This window comes from Myotis yumanensis, unplaced genomic scaffold (assembly GCF_028538775.1).
Source record: "Myotis yumanensis isolate MYYU_CA2020_CCGP unplaced genomic scaffold, mMyoYum1.0.hap1 SCAF_16, whole genome shotgun sequence".
Lineage (NCBI taxonomy): Eukaryota > Metazoa > Chordata > Mammalia > Chiroptera > Vespertilionidae > Myotis > Myotis yumanensis.
The window spans coordinates 32,953,484-32,969,741 of NW_027223767.1; the positions used below are offsets into that span (position 1 = coordinate 32,953,484).

The 16,258-nt window shown below is 38.0% G+C and overlaps 1 protein-coding gene across 2 annotated transcripts in view; it reads right to left on the reverse strand.

Annotated features, from left to right (window-relative positions):
- NSF (N-ethylmaleimide sensitive factor, vesicle fusing ATPase) overlaps positions 1 to 16,258 on the reverse strand; it is a 119,496-nt gene that overhangs the window by 39,637 nt on the left and 63,601 nt on the right. For both annotated transcript variants that reach the window (XM_070395203.1, XM_070395204.1), the window contains exons 13-15: positions 9,933 to 10,028; positions 4,461 to 4,617; positions 2,356 to 2,489 (exon numbers count right to left, since the gene is read on the reverse strand). In XM_070395203.1, coding sequence (XP_070251304.1) covers positions 2,356 to 2,489; positions 4,461 to 4,617; positions 9,933 to 10,028 — 387 coding nt within the window. The remainder of the gene's footprint in view (positions 1 to 2,355; positions 2,490 to 4,460; positions 4,618 to 9,932; positions 10,029 to 16,258) is intronic.

The window sequence follows — 16,258 nt, forward strand, 5'->3', positions numbered from 1 at the left end:
CCATGTGGAATAAGCTTGTATAGACACTTATTTTCATATTCCTTAGACTTCTACTCATTTAAAACTCTGCCTTGAAAGGCTTCAACAATTTAAAGATTAAATCATAAGTTATTAAGCCATTAATTTAACCATTTAAGCCTCTAAAATCAGCACATTATTACCTTCCCCCCCTCAAGTCAATTTGCAAGAGATTAAAATAATAAAAATGATAATATCTCACACTTACAAAGCAGCTTTGATCTGCAGGAGTCTAAAGTACTTTTTAAAAACTTTTATAGAAAAACTAGGACCATCCACTCACATCTGAGGCAGAGCCTGGCAGCTGGTGAAAAGCAATGGAGTAATTTATAATTTGTACAGAAGATGACTATTTTTTAATTTTTTTACTTAAAAAAAATAGTTTTAAATTTATTTATACAGACAGAGGGAGGGAGAGGGAGAGAAAAACCGATGTGAGAGCAAAACATAGATTGGCTGCCTCCTGCACTCCCCCTACCGAGGATCAAGCCGGAAAACGGGCATGTGCCCTGACCAAAAATCAAACCAGCAACCTTTCTGTGCACAGGATGATGTTCAACCAACTGAGCTACACCAGCCAGGGCAGAAGATGACTACTTTTGCCAAGTATAAGGAATAGATGGAGTTAGAGACATGCCAGTAGAATTAGCTGTTCAATTAAAAGGAAAATTAAATGACCACAGATTCCAAGCGCTATTATTTAAATTTTCACCAAAGAATATGGCTTAAGGGTTCCCTTTAGAGGGTGGAAAAAAAAACACTAACAAAAAAAAAAACACAAAGAAAACTAACCCCTATTTACATCAAGGAAATGACTGGTCTCATGATTTTGTCCAGATGTTCTTGAGAATATATACTACTGGTTTCACCTCAGACAGAATAAATTGACTATGGTACTTAAGTTCTTTTGGTATCTGAAAACATTTCCTTCTCTTTCATACTCAGTTTCAAATATCTTTATATAGGATATTTTTAATTTATCGATTTTAGAGAGAAAGAGGAAGGGGAAGAGAGGGAGAAAAACATCTATTTGTTTTTCCACTTAGTCATGCATTCATTGGTTGCTTCTTATATGTGCCCTGACTGGAGATGGAACCCACAACCTTGGTGTATCAGGATGATGCTCTAACCAACTGAATGACCTGGCCAGGGCTCTTTATATAGAATACTTATCTTCACATTTCAGTGTATAGAACTGGAATCCTGCTCCAAGTTCTGTTTTCTCTATCCATTTCAGGCACCCTACACAAATAATTTTCTGCCTCCTGCACTAACAAGACACTAACTTTTCAAACATTTTTTTTAAATCTGCTTGTCTCTTTCCTAAAGAAAAACTGAAGTAATTCTATCCTATGTCTTTATAAAGTGAGGGCCTCTGAGCACCGTAAAAGAACACCTGAGCTGTCTTCACTAGGTAGCACTTCCATTCTCAAGAATCCTTTCCTTGACTCTGATTTTCCCACATCTAACTTAGAGTCAGTTCTTATCTTGAAAAGATCAAGAATGAAAAAAAGGATAGAAGTAAATAAATACTTCAATTAGATACAAAATAAAATTTCTTCACTATCTGGGAGCATACATAATCAGAATATCAATGGAAACACTGGCTACTAAGTGAGATTAAACAGTCATTAAGAGTCTTCATCGTTGCTTTTTGTTGTTTTTTAAAAAGCAGTCACCTACTATCCCAGATGTCTCACATGACACTTGCTTGAATGTACGAGAGATGGACCAGATGGTCCTTTCAGCTCTAGAAGTCTATTCTATGTTGCAACTGATGGCTCAAAGCAGCCATATTGAGAAGATGACAAATGGCACGTGGAGAAAGGAAGAAGGATGAGGACGGCATTAAGTTGTCAAGTAGATTTGATTATCTAATACACTGCCATCCCTTTGGGGCGGGGGGCGGGGGGGAGGTTGAAAATATCTTTCCAATGGTACACAGTTAACTTAATTGACCTCAAATAGTTTGACTTTTGCATATTGATGAAAGAAGTTAAGAATTTGGGCTACTCTACTCAAACACTCTTAACTAGTATCTTTCCTTTCAATCAAGTCAATACAAACTTAAGAAATGAAAATTAACCATTATATGTGTAAAACAAAGCATAATCTGAAAGATAAAATAAAAATGTATCACAAAGTTAAATATCTAATATAATTGCTGTTTCTTCCCAAATTTTGCTGATAATCTAGTTCCACTCGAAAAGAACATAGTTGCTATGGCATATATATACACACACACAAACATACACGTACAAAGATAGATATATATGTACATATGTACACACACATCTAAGAGATATGAAGTTAAAATGAAAGTAAAAATCTTAATACCTTCTTCATGGCCTGACACTTGGCTGTCTCAGAAAAGCCAATCATCTTATCAGGAGAACAGATCTTGATGAAGGGGAAGTTGGATTCCTCTGCAATCTTTGCAGCTAACGCAGTCTTCCCACTGTGAGGAGGGCCTGCATAAAGATATGAGCAAGTCAGGGGAAAAAGCCAACCTAAGCAAAGGGAAATAAAACAAGTTTAAACTTTTATCCACAAGGTACTGAGGTCTCAACTAGTTGCTCATTAACATATCCTGACACAATTTCATGGCAGACATGTTTTCTCTTATTTATTAGCAACTAAACTTAATGAACTGATTAGCATTTCTCAAAAGTATGATGAAATACGCTCCTTCTCTCTTTCTCACAGTCTTAATCTTTCAAACTTCTGCCTAAATATATAAAACAAGGGTTTTGCTTCTAAAAAAAGGAGTGCATTCAAATACATATCAGTATTTATGTTTAGTTCTACCAAATTATTTGTCTAAGAAAACAATACAATTTTAGGAGATGATTGTGGGGACAGGGAAAACTGCCTTATTAGAAGCAAATGTGACTTAAAAAGCTAGAATTCTAAAGACTCAGGCCACCAAATCTACAAACTTACCTGAATTTAGACATCTCCTTCTTCTTCCCTTCTGTGTAATGAAAGATGTGTCCCTCTTCCACCCATAAACCAACCAATTCTTCCTTCCCATCTTTTCAGAAACCCAACGTTATTGATAGTACCCTCTCCCCCATATGTTCCATCTCTTCCTCTTCACACCCCTCAACACTCTCTTCTTCCTTCAAAATGGAACTTCCCTAAATAATTATCTGCTCTGGCTGCCTTCACTCTTCACCTTCCATCCACTCTCAAACAAATGCTATGGCTTCCATTCCCATTACATGGAAAGGCTCTCATCAGGATCACCGATGACTTCCATGTCACCAAATCTAACAGATACTTTATCTGTTGGCCTCTTAAGACTAATTGATACAATTGATAACTCTCCTCTTTCTTTAAATACTTTTCTTGGATTCTATGATAGCACATTCTCTTTACCCCTCCTCCTACCTCTCTGGTTACTCTTGCTCAGTCTCCTTTGTCAACTTTGTCCTTAAATGTTGACACACTTCAGAGATCAGTTCTAGGCCCACTTTTCTTCTCAATCTATACTCTTTCTGTAAGTGACTTCTTCCACTCCCATGGATTCAGCAACAGTCAATATACTGACAACTCATGAATGTATACTGTAGCCAGACTTCTCTTTGGAGCACCAGACCTACATATAATAGGCTACTTAACATTTCCGATTCAATTATTCTGTAGGAACCTCAAACTCAACATGCCCTGAACTGAACTCATGATCTTCTTTCCCAAATCTTTCCACTAATACTCCCAATCTTAGAAACAGGCATGTATACTAGAAACCTGGGGATTGTATTTGATATCTTTCCCATAGTACATCTAGTTACTTAATATTTCTAAGCCTCAGCTTCTCTACAAATAGGGATAACAGCAGCATCTATCCTCAGGACTGAAGTGGGTTTAAATGAGGTAATATGTGTAAAGTGCTGGTAGAGTGACTGGCAAAAGAAAGAGTTCAAAGAATTATAGTTTAATTATGATTAATAATTAATAATTATAATAATATGGTCTCTTTTATTCTACCTTCTAAATATTTTTCAAAATGGTTTACTTATCTCCATCTCCACTACCATTATTACTTCAAACTACAATCAAATTACAACTAAGGCTAATGCAACTGATTCTAACCATTGGTCTCTCCTGTGTCTTTTTTTGCCCTTCCAGCAACTAGTCAAGTACTCAGTGAAAATTTATTTAACTGAATTCAGCGCTATTTGGTATTACAGTCTATTAAGTAACATAGAAATTTAGATACAATCCTATAAGAAAATGAGTTGCTATCATTCATCAGTAACATTCTGTCCTCAGTAGGACTTGAATTGCACAATTATTGGTACACATATACTGGATTACTATTTGCAGATGATGAACAGTACTAGAAATGAAAATAATTCATTTTTCTGGAATGTCCTAAATGGCTTTATAAAAGTACTGTTTTGTTTAACTTTTAATGCCATCTCATCATTTCTTCTCACCTTCCAACAAGACGCTAACCAATGGTGTGCGGTCACTGTTTTTCGTCTGCTGGACCAACAGCTCTCCATCATCTAGAACTCGAGTAACTGGATCACCCCATTTGATAATACCATTCATAATGTAACTTGCATAATCCTCTTGATTTGTGCCAAATGCCTATGGAAGAAAAGGACAGTTTAAAACATTTTGAGCATATAAAAAATGCCCAAAATACTTTATTCCTACACAAAAATGTTGAGCAATATCCCATCCTATCTAATAAAAGAGAAACATGGTAATTAGCTGTACAGCCGCTACCCTTCCCATTGGCTAATTACTGAAATATGCAAATTAACTGCCAACCAAGATGGTGGCCGGCAGCCAGGCAGCTGATGCGAACAGGGAGACTTGCTTGCTCCAGTGAGGAGGAAGCCAAGGTTCCCCGCCTGCCTTGCCAGCCTCTCAGCTGCAACTCTAAGCAACATTGTAACAAATATAGAAGCTAAACAAAACCCCAGAAACCTGCGTCAGTCAGCCAGGCTTCAGCCAGCAGGATCGCAACATTGTTTCAAATACAGAAGGTAAACAAAGGCCAGAAACCTGCTTTCAGCAGCGGAGGTCTCATAGCTGGAGCCGAGCCTCAGAGCTAAAGCTGGCCCAGAATTAAAAAAAAAAAAGGAAAAAAGAACAGATTGGGAGCTTCAGTCACCCGCCAGCCTGAAAACAGCCCTCAGCCCCTCACCCAGACTGGCCAGGCACCCCAGTGGGGACCCCCACCCTGAAGGGGGTGTGACCAGATGGAAACAGCCATCATCCCCTCACCCAGGCTGTCCAGGCACCCCAGTGGGGACCCCCACCCTGATCCAGGACACCCTTCAGGGCAAACCAGCCGGCCCCCACCCGTGCACCAGGTCTCTATCCTATATAGTAAAAGGGTATTATGCCTCCCAGCACCGGGATCAGCATGACAGGGGGCAGAGCCCAAACCCCCTGATCGCCCTGCGGCTCTGTGTGTGACAGGGGGCGGGCCACAACCTTCCTATCTGCCCTGCTCTGTTCGTGACAGGGGAAGGCGCCCCAACCCCCTGATCAGCCCTGCTCTGTGCCTGATAGGGGGGAGCTCCCCAACCCCCTGATCGCCCTGCGGCTCTGAGTGTGACAGGGTAGAGCCATAACCTCCCCATCGGTCCTGCCCTGAGTGTGACAGCGGTGGCGCCCCAACCCCCTGATCGGCCCTGCTGTGTGTGTGACAGGGGGCGGTGCCCCAACTCCCCTATCGGCCCTACTCTGTGCGTGACAGGGGGAAGCTCCACAATCCCCTGATAGGCCCTACTCTGTGTGTGACAGGGGGGAGCTCCCCAACCCCCTGATCTGCCCTGCTCTGTGCGTGACAGAGTACGGAGCCCCAACTACCCCCCTCCCCCATGGGCCCTGCTCTGTGTGTGACGGGGTAGAGCCATAACCTCCCCATCAGCCCTGCCCTGAGTGTGACAGTGGCGGCGCTCCAACCCCCTGATCGGCCCTGCTCTGTGGGAGATAGAGGGCGGTGCCCCAACCCCCTGATCCGCCCTGCTCTGTGCGTGACAGGGTATGGAGCCCCAACCCCCCTGATGGGCCCTGCTCTGTGAGTGACAGGGGGCAGCGCCCCAACCCCCTGATCGGCCCTGCTTTGTGCATGACAGGGGGTGGCGCCGCAACCTCCCCATCGACCCTGCCTTGAGTGTGACGGGGCGGTGCCCCAAACCCCCAATCGGCCCTACCCTGAGCGTGACTAGGGGTGGCATCGCAACCTCCCTATCCGCCCTGCTCTGTGCATGCCAAGGGGCGGCGCCCCAACTCCCCAATTGGTCCTGCTCTGAGCCCGACCTGGGGCTGCACCTAGGGATTGGGCCTGCCCTCATCCCACCGGGAGCAGGGCTAAGCCAGCAGGTTGTTATCTCCCGAGGGGTCCCAGACTGTGAGAGGGCACAGGCCGGGCTGAGGGACCCCCCTTCCCCCACGAGTGCACAAATTTTTGTGCACCGGGCCTCTAGTATCAGTATAAAAAGCCTGAAAATCACACCAAAAGACCTCCATTGTTTTATAATTTTGCATTTTACTTTTTATCAAACTGGGGAGGGGAGGAGCTGCTTTGGGTGACTTAATGGAGAAACAATAGATTCTAGGCTCAGATTCTACCAGAGCCCAAGCTGTCATAACCCCCGAGAAAGGGTATGTCCCTATGTGCTTAGTTAGTTCTATAAGGAGTACATGGCTGTTGCCTTCTGTTCAGAACAAAGAGAAAAAGAGATTATGAACTCAGAAATTAGAAACACTTGTCTCAGCAAACAAAGACACTATCCTAACTCTGACCGCAGTGTCATGGATTAAAATGGGAATGTAAAATGGTAATGAGGAGATCCTGTCCACATGAGTTTGGTGGAAGGGGTTACAAGTTAAATGGCACCAAGGTAAGTGTGTATGTGTAAATATAAGATTTTAAATGAGATAGGAATGAGCAGTTATAATGAAAGATTGAGGGGTTAGGAAAATAAAATAAAAGCAATTATTATATGTAATAATTTTAATTGTTCTCACTACATATTGGAGTTTAAATCACATTTCTCTTCATTTTCAACTTCTAATCTAATATTGGAACTCCTATCAAACCAGTTGCCAAAAGTAGTCAATAACTTTAGTATTTAGTTACTTAATTGAATTTTCATAAGGTTAAAAGGAAAAGAAATGAGTAGGAAGACATAACCCAATGTAATGTAAAGGTCCTATGTCATGAGAATTTTAAGCTATTATATCCTTCAACAAGTTAATTTTTCACTACTCCGACGTATAAAACAATTTTAACTCTTCTTTAGAACTTGCACCTCACAGAAAATTATTCTTTGTAATAGTGTCTCTAAACAGTATACAACAGTCTCATTACTCTATTTCTTTGCTACTCAATCATTTCTCAGACTTCTCTTTGGTCCTTGCATACACTAGTCCTTTGATTCCTGAGTACAAAGGGAAGTCCTCATTGCCTGGTCTGGATATGGTGCATTCAGTGGCCCTCTAAAAAGTTATAAAGGGAGAGCCTAATAAATACCACTATAGGAAATATGTAGATTGGCTGACTTTTATCTTTAATTATTCCAAGTATACACTCTAAGTCTTACAGCAGCAGCTTTAAGATACCTGAACCAGGAAACAGGGACTCCCCCTCCCCCCGAAGCTACACAATATGTATGAGTCTTCCTTTCTTATCCCGCCACTTCATTTTTGTTTTGTCTCCCAGACTCATGGAATAATTTTAAGAAACTTACTACCTACTTAACTTAGTTATCTTAGTTTCCCCTTTCTTGTAGTCAAATTATAAAAAATCTTGAAATAGATCAGTTAGGCTGGGTTCTAATATCTTTGGTATCTATTACAAATGACAAAAGCAAAAGCTTAACCATTTCTATTGCTCAGTAACTTTTGAAAGTAAATATATTTAAAAGTCACAATAGTAATAAAAAATAGAGCTAATAAAACAAATTGATTTTTGTCTTTAAAAGAAATACTTGCAACAAATAATTATTGTCAAAAATATATAAAGAACTTATACAGATAAAATCAATAGAAAAATAGGCAAAGGCATGAATAGCATCTCTCAAAAGACACTCATATGGCCAGTAAGTACATGGAGAAATGCTTACCTTTGTAAGTAATCAGTGAAATGCAAATTAAGACCAAAATGAAATCCCATCTTAAAGCCAACTGAATGGCAAAACTTAAGACTGACCATACCAAGTGTTGTAGAGGATATAGAGTGACAGGATCTCTTTTAAAATATTGGGGAAAGTACTTATTGGTTCAACCACTGGAAAAAGTTTAAAATTCTTACATTTGAAGTTGGACATTCATATACCCAACAAACCAGGAATTTTATTCCTTAATATATATCTAAGAGAAACTTGTTCAATGCTCATAGCAGCACTTGCTAGTAATATAAAAACCTGGTAATGTCCCAAATGCTCATTGACAAGAAAATAGATAAATTGTGGTAGTCACACAATGCAATGCTCTTCAGGAATGAAAATGTCTAATCACTACAATATACATATGAAACTAATATAATATTTTATAACATCTGTAATTGGAAAATTGTTTTTAATTGAAAAAAATAAAATGAATGATGTATAGCTACAGAAAATCATATGGATGATTCTTGGTTATAAAATATGCAATAAAATAGCAATTCCCCCAAAATTACATGCACCCACTGTACTTTATTTTATACCCCATGTAGACTAATGACAACAGTGTGTCACAAACTAAAGATTAAGATTAATCCAATTCTGTGCACCTGAGATCCATTTTTAAAAGAAAACCAAACATACACACCTCTTTAAGAGGCCTTTCTGCACTTTGTTTTTTGTACTAATATAGGACTCCAAACAATGGCTACTCAGTGAAGAGTAAACAAACATTAGTGGTTATTTTATAGAAAAACTAGAGGCCTGATGCATGAATTTGTGCACCAGTGGGGTCCCTTGGCCTGGTGTGCAGGATCAGACCGAAACTGGCTCTCTGAGATCCCCCGAGGGGTCCCAGATTGTGAGAGGGGCGCAGGCCAGGCCAAGGGGCCCCACTGGTGCACAATCGGGGCCAGAGAAGGACTCAGGAGGTTGGCCAGCCAGGGAGGGACCGCGGGAGGGCTCCAGGGTGTGTCCAACCTGTCTTGCTCAGTCCTGACTGGCTGGACCCCAGCAGCAAGCTAACCCACCAGTTGGAGCGTCTGCCCCCTGGTGGTCAGTGCACATCATAGCGAGCGGTTGAGTCGACTTAGCATATCATTTGCATATTATGCTTTGATTGGTTGAATGGACGACCAGACACTTAGCATATTAGGCTTTTATTAAATAGGAGGATAGGATGGGTTAATGATCTCATACTGTATTCTAAAGCTCCAACTGTGATTAGTGAGTGCATTAAAAAAAAACCTGACACCTTTTTTTAAAAGGGCACTTAGAATGGTTAAGAGTCTTTAGAAACTGTAGCAGTTAAGGACCAAAAGGTATTGAGTAAGAAAAAGGAATGCCTTGGAGGAGGTTAGAGAAAGGTAGAGAGAGGAGAATATGAGAGCTAATTTTAAATGTAACTAACATATGGAGGATGGATGAATTAAGATGAATTTTGGTTTCAGTAGCTTCAGATTGTATAAGAACCAATGAGAAAACTATTTATAGTTCAATATAAAGAATTAATAATTAGAAAGCCTCAAAATGGGATGGTTGGTCTAACAGATGGTGAGCTCCCTATCATGAGAAATATTTCAGTAAGTACTGGCTAATTACCCAGCTATCAGAGTTATTGTTTGAATGTTTCTTATATTGAACACTTCTAATAAGATTTTTTGATTTTTAAAAACTTCATATGATATAACCTCCCACAATATTGGTAAAATAGCAGATCTTTTTCTCCTGAATTATTATCATTTTTGGGCTTATCCATCACTCAATATTCATACTCACTGGTTTGATATCATTCTCCAAAGAAGCGAGGAAATCTCCTCTTGTCACCTGCAGGCTCTCTGCTTTTTCCATGTCCACTTCAACTTTAGTAGTGGCCTAGTTAGAAATGAAAACACAATGTAAGGACTTCTAAGATTTAAGAATATTTTCAGCCTAAGAATGTAACACCTAAAGATTTTGAAAAGCATACTTTCACAGGCAAATAGCATCTCTCTCAAATTCACAAATATATATACCTTTGCCTGAACAATTCCACGTGTAGAAATTTATCCCATAGGTATATTCACAGATGTGTGCAATGTTATATTACAAGGACATCTACTCCAGTGACTTATAATAGCAGAAGACTAGAAGCAAATTAAATGTCCACCAAGCAGGTACCAGTTAAGTAAATTATGACACATCTGTACCAAAGAACACTGGATAGCCAATTCTTTATAAATGAGGCATAAGGAGGAGAAAATATATACGGAGGGTCTCTAAGAACTCTAGCTATCATTCTTAGAATAACCTCTAAAGCTTTACAGATACACAGATACTCAGCCCCAGCCTCTTCAGGATTTTATTTAAGAAGGTCCAGGCATTTAATTTTGATAAAGTTCCACAGGTTTGTAAACCATTTTTCTAGGAGACCAAGGACCTACAACTTCGATTTGTACTCATACTTTGTGCTTGAGAATCTATGTGCCAGCTCCAAGTATTCTGCTCCCTGCACCTGGAGCTGACACTTAGCACAGACATCTGGAGAGGCATCAAGGCCTTTATCAGCACTTGGAGCTGCCTGGACCTGATGAGTGATTGAGATACCAACACAATTTTTAATGTGACTGGGCTCACTCCCAATAGCAACAGGCAAGTGAGTCTAACATTTAAAATGGTACTATGATTTTTAAAAAGTTATCTTCAAAAAATCTGATTATAAAACAAAAGTTTGTTAAACAATATCAACCTTCCATTCATTATTATAAAATATGAGTCATGTTCCTTTAGGAATAGACTGCTGAGACAAATAAAATGACAGACATTTGTTCACTTATTTATTTTAGAGAGAGAAAGGAAGGGCGAGAATGAATGAGAGAAAGAGAGAGAGAGAGAGAGAGAGAGAGAGAGAGAGAGAGAGAGAGAAAGAGAGAACACATCGATCTGTTCCATCCATCTATGCAGCCATTGGTTGATTTCTGCATGTGCCCCCACCGGGGATTGATTCCACAACCTTGGCGTACTGGGATGACACTCCAACCAACTGAATTACCCAACTAGGGTGACCGACATTTTTTTAAAAAAAAGTAAGCTTCATGGGATAACAAGAACTATGTCAGGAAACTGGATCAAGATGGCAAACAGAACACATTTACTTATCTACCTTCCTGCCCCAAACCCATGAAATGCAAGAAAGTTAAGAGAGAAAGGTTAAAAAGCATGGTATATACAGAATTTTTAACACTGAGCCAGAGGAATCTGAGAAGGAGAAAAGAGAAAAAAAAGATAGAAGAAAAAAAATTTCCACAGCTGAAGAGAGCTCTGTTTTTGCAGTTTAAAGGGTTCAATGAGTGCTGATCAGGATAAATGAAAACAAACCTACATCTGTCTAGACAGTGTTGTGTAGTTTCAGAGCACTAAAGGTGAAGAGAAAGTCCTAGAACCTTTATGAGAGACAAAAACAGGTTACCTGCAATGGAATCTCGCAACAGTAGAAACTAGAAGACACTATAATCAATCACATTTAAAAAATAAATCTGGCTATTTCCCCTAAAAAATGATTTCCACATGTACACAGGGAGACACAGGCAAGAATTTTCATAACAGTATTATGCACTGTTCTAGGCACTAGAGCAGTGATTCTCAATTTTTCATCTGATGGTACACAAACAAATTACTAAAATCCTGCGGCACACCAAAAAATATATTTTTGCCGATCTGACACACCAAAAAAGTATAAGTTTGATTCATTCACACCAGATAGCTATTGTTGTGTTCTCATTTTATTTGACAATCTTAAAGGAAAAGAGGTCAGTGCCCCTGACTAGTCAGGTATTGCATGTTTTCAAAATTCTTGCGGCACACTGGTTGAAAATTGCTGCTCTACAGAATAGCAGTAAGGCCACAAGTTCCTGCCCTTGTGGATCTTATATTTTAAATTGTGTTGTAATAGCCTAGAATATTGAGCATTTGTCCAAAATAATGACTTACATATACTGACATGGAAAGCTAGCCGAGACATATTGTCAAGTAAAAAATATGAGCTGCAGTACAATTCCATTTGTTTTTTTAAAGTGCATATGTATATGAGTGCAAATATAAAGAAAATGGACTACAAAGGCATAGCCCAAATGCTGACTACCTCTGGGTGTTAGAGATGGCCTGTCTGACTCTTCCCCTATACTTTGGCATCCTTGAGTCTTCTACAAAGAGAATATATTCATATATGACTTCTATATTTTAAAAAAGAGAGCAGGTATCAAGCAACATTTAAGTAGATGCACAAATATTCTACTTAAATAAAGAGAATAATTAGCATTTAAAGTGTTAATAGGATTTTCATTGACACATATTAGATATTCAATAAATATTGATCACATTTTCTGACATCTCTAAGTTTATTTTCCTGAAAGAATTATGTTTATATTATATAAATATCTTTTAGCTTTATAGTTTATTAAGTATATTCATATACATTATCTCATTTCATCTCATGTTGTCCTTATATAAGCTTGAAAGGTTTCTTAAATTGAGGGTAAAGGTAACCTTCTATAAAGGTTTCAGACTCAGATTAAGTCTTTTTGACACATCTAAAAGAATTTTACAAACTGTAAACTTTAAAGTGAAAGTGTAGAAACCAGTTCTGACAGAATCACATTAAAATCCCAATGAAGCTACCAGACTAATTTTAAATATCCTTTCCCTATACAGCCCTAAGTTTTTACTAAAATGTTTTGTATGTTGATCTCCTCTTATAGTGAAACCAGAAAGACAGAAACATATAGCAATATGAAGGGAAAATCTTGTCTATCTTTCAACATTTGCCAAAAAATATGATAGATTTCAGTACTGAAGCTGGTGTGCAACTTGTCTTTTTACTACTAAGAAAGAACTCACTCAATGAGTTAAAAGTCAATTCAGATGGGTGGAGGAGAGTTATGTTAGGACAAGTTGTTTTTAGATACTCCTTGAACTTCAAAAGTTAACTAGTTATAAATAACCAATAATAATACAATTGTGAATTATTCCTGACTTCATTTAAATAATTTTTCTAAAGCATTCTCTTAGCTAATTTTTTACTATTTTATCAAATTAGTAAAACCTTATTTTCAAAATGCTACAATTCTGAATTTTTACTCATTCAGAAAACCTTTTCTCATTTGTCTTAATTAGTGTGATTTTCTCCTGCATTTTCTTTATAACAGCTAATCAATATAGAAGAAGCAACGTCTTTCAGCTTTTACCTGCTGAAACTAATAAACTTGTATTTCAACACTAGCAAATATCAAGTGGTCACCCTTAAATTTCATAACCTTTTAAATCTGACCTTTCAAAGTTCTTATCATTCCTGTTAAATTAAGGGTAGAATGACCTTAATCAATCAAAATTCTACAGAAAATAAGAATTTTATTGAAGTTCTGCAAACATAAATCAGAGCTTCGATTCAGTTGTAAAGTGTGTGTGTGTGTGTGTGTGTGTGTGTGTCCTCAATTTACTTCCTTACAGCAGATCAGAGCAGAAGAAATTTGGATTATGAATCTTCTCTACCTGAAGCAGAAATTCCTTTCAAGATAAAAACAACCTAATGTCACATGAATTTTAGTTGACCACAAACATGGGTTCAACTACAAATGACATGAACATCGAGGTGTTTAAAATGGGATTTTCTACTTGTTTCAGAAAATCTGAAAGAACAATTTAACAGGGAAGACCTGTTTAGTTTAGTCCACCAGATTTTGTTTAAACCCAAATCTTTTGCAAAGAAAGCAAAAACCCCACTAATAATGGCTTTTTATAATACACAGGAAGAACATCATAACAAACAGTTGAATGTTGTATCTAAGTTTTATACCAACTTTAAATCATAAGTTTCAAATTATTTATTCATCAATCATTACTAGTAAAGCTATGAACATTTACAGCAATGGGAATACTAAAACTGTATGCCTTTTGTTCGGCCGAGGAGGAGTCTTGTTAGGAAAACAGCATTGAAAGAACTTTTGGCAATATAGATTTTTTTAAATGCAGAAAAGGAAATGTTGGTACTATTTATTTTGGGGGGTGTGGTTAGTGTCTTACATATCCTTCCCTCTTTCCTTGAAGTGCCTACAGGTCCCTTGTAGTAAATATTCCATAGATACTGTAAAAAATTAGAAGCTCTTTGGTATCAAAGGTGTTGATCACAAGTCAATATGCATCACCTGAAGTTTAAAGATAATTCAACCATGTGGAAAAAGTGAGGGAAATAATGTCCACTATTTGCACTACTTCTTAGTTGTAAATCTGAAGGATAATGTATTCTATATAGTCTTAACTAACATATTAACTTTACAATTAGAAAAGTGATAACTGCAAATAGTCAATAAAACCCAGAAACTCAGATATTGAAAAGGATGTATATGGTATCCTCTCAAATCAGCCAATAATAACAAAACTGTAAAGAACTAACATTGATATGTAGTTTATAAGGCACTTCCAAATATAGTATTTGATTTCATTTTCACAAAAATCCAGATGAAATATGTAGTTATTGCCCTTTGACAGAGCAAAAATAAAAAAGTGAAAGAAGTGTAATGTAAGGACTATAAAATATATTTTCTTCCCACCGTATCTTATTGCTTCATGTATAAAACTAATGTAGCTTAAAGGAAATATGTTTCTTAATGAGATGATGGCTTAGAAACATTTTGGGATAAGATTATTGTGGTAAAAATGGCAAATAACTAAGTAAGAGAAAAATCCGGTGGCTAATGCATAGGAAAAATCTGATAACTAATAAACTAGTTATTGTGGATTATATCAAGAAACATTAATGTGGTCTGAGGTGAAGGATCAGTAAGGTGGGAAACAATTTTTACATCATTTACTCAATGTTTCTTGAAGTTACTATCACTTCTTATCAAGACATTTCTTATGGCAAGGAGAGAAAGAAAAAGAAAAAGGAAAAATCCACTTTATAAAGGACCCAATATTACATTCCCACATTGTCTAGATCATTGGCATTTAAAAATGCAATGATACTAGTATCTTCCTCCCGCTGTCTCCAGTATTTTAAAGAGGTTTTTCTTATCTGTCTAAAGTGTCTTTCTCGCCCTAGCTGGTTTGGCTCAGTGGGCAGAGCATTGGCATGTGGACTGAAGGGTCCCGGGTTCGATTCCAATCAAGGGCACATGCCTGGGTTGCGGGCTCCATCCCTAGTAAGGAGCGTGCAGGAGGCAGCTGATCAATGATTCCCTCATCATTGATGTTTCTATCTCTCTCTCCCTTACTTCCTCTATGAAATCAATAAAAATATATTTTAAAAAAATAAATAAAGTGTCTTTCTCCAGTATGGCATTCTTGATCTAGAACAGTCATTTCTATTATGTAGGAAAATTATGACTTATAGATAGTTTGATTCAGAATACATACATGTTTACTAAATTAAAAAATATTTACTAAATACCTACTATGTTCTCAGTATTTAGACCTATTTGAAATATTGTGGGAGATTCAGAGATGAATAAGATACGGACTTAAAGTTTAGAACAGGGGTTGACAAACTTTTTCTGTAAAGAGCCAGATAGTCAATATTTTAAGCTGTGTGGGCCATGCAGTCTCCGTTGCAAATACTCAACCCTGCCATGGTAGAATGGAAGCAGATGCAGACAATACATAAATGAATGGGTGTAGTTGTGTTCTAAAAAAACTTTACTTATAAAAACTGGTGACTGGTTAGATATGGCCCATGGGCCATAGTTTGTTGACCCTTGGTTTAGAACCATTGCTAGAATTTTCCCAAATAACTAGAACATACTCAACCTAGCTGTTCAGGCTTTTATTATTTATTGCAAGAACTGTTATAAAAGTTCCCCTCTCTCGTCTGTGTTGCCAGCTCCCTAAATACTCCCCTAAATACTCCACTCGATACAGCTGCCAGAGTGATCTTATGTTTTAACACTATGTCACTGCTATTCTTTAAACTCTTCAATGGCTTAGCACTACTCACAGGAAAAAAGTGCATACTTCTTAGCACAGTATAAAAGGCTCTTTGTGCTCCATCCCCTGCTTTAGTCTCCTCACAATATCCCTCACTACCACCCTTTCCCTGCTTTTCATGCTGAAGTAATACTGAATTACCCTAGCAT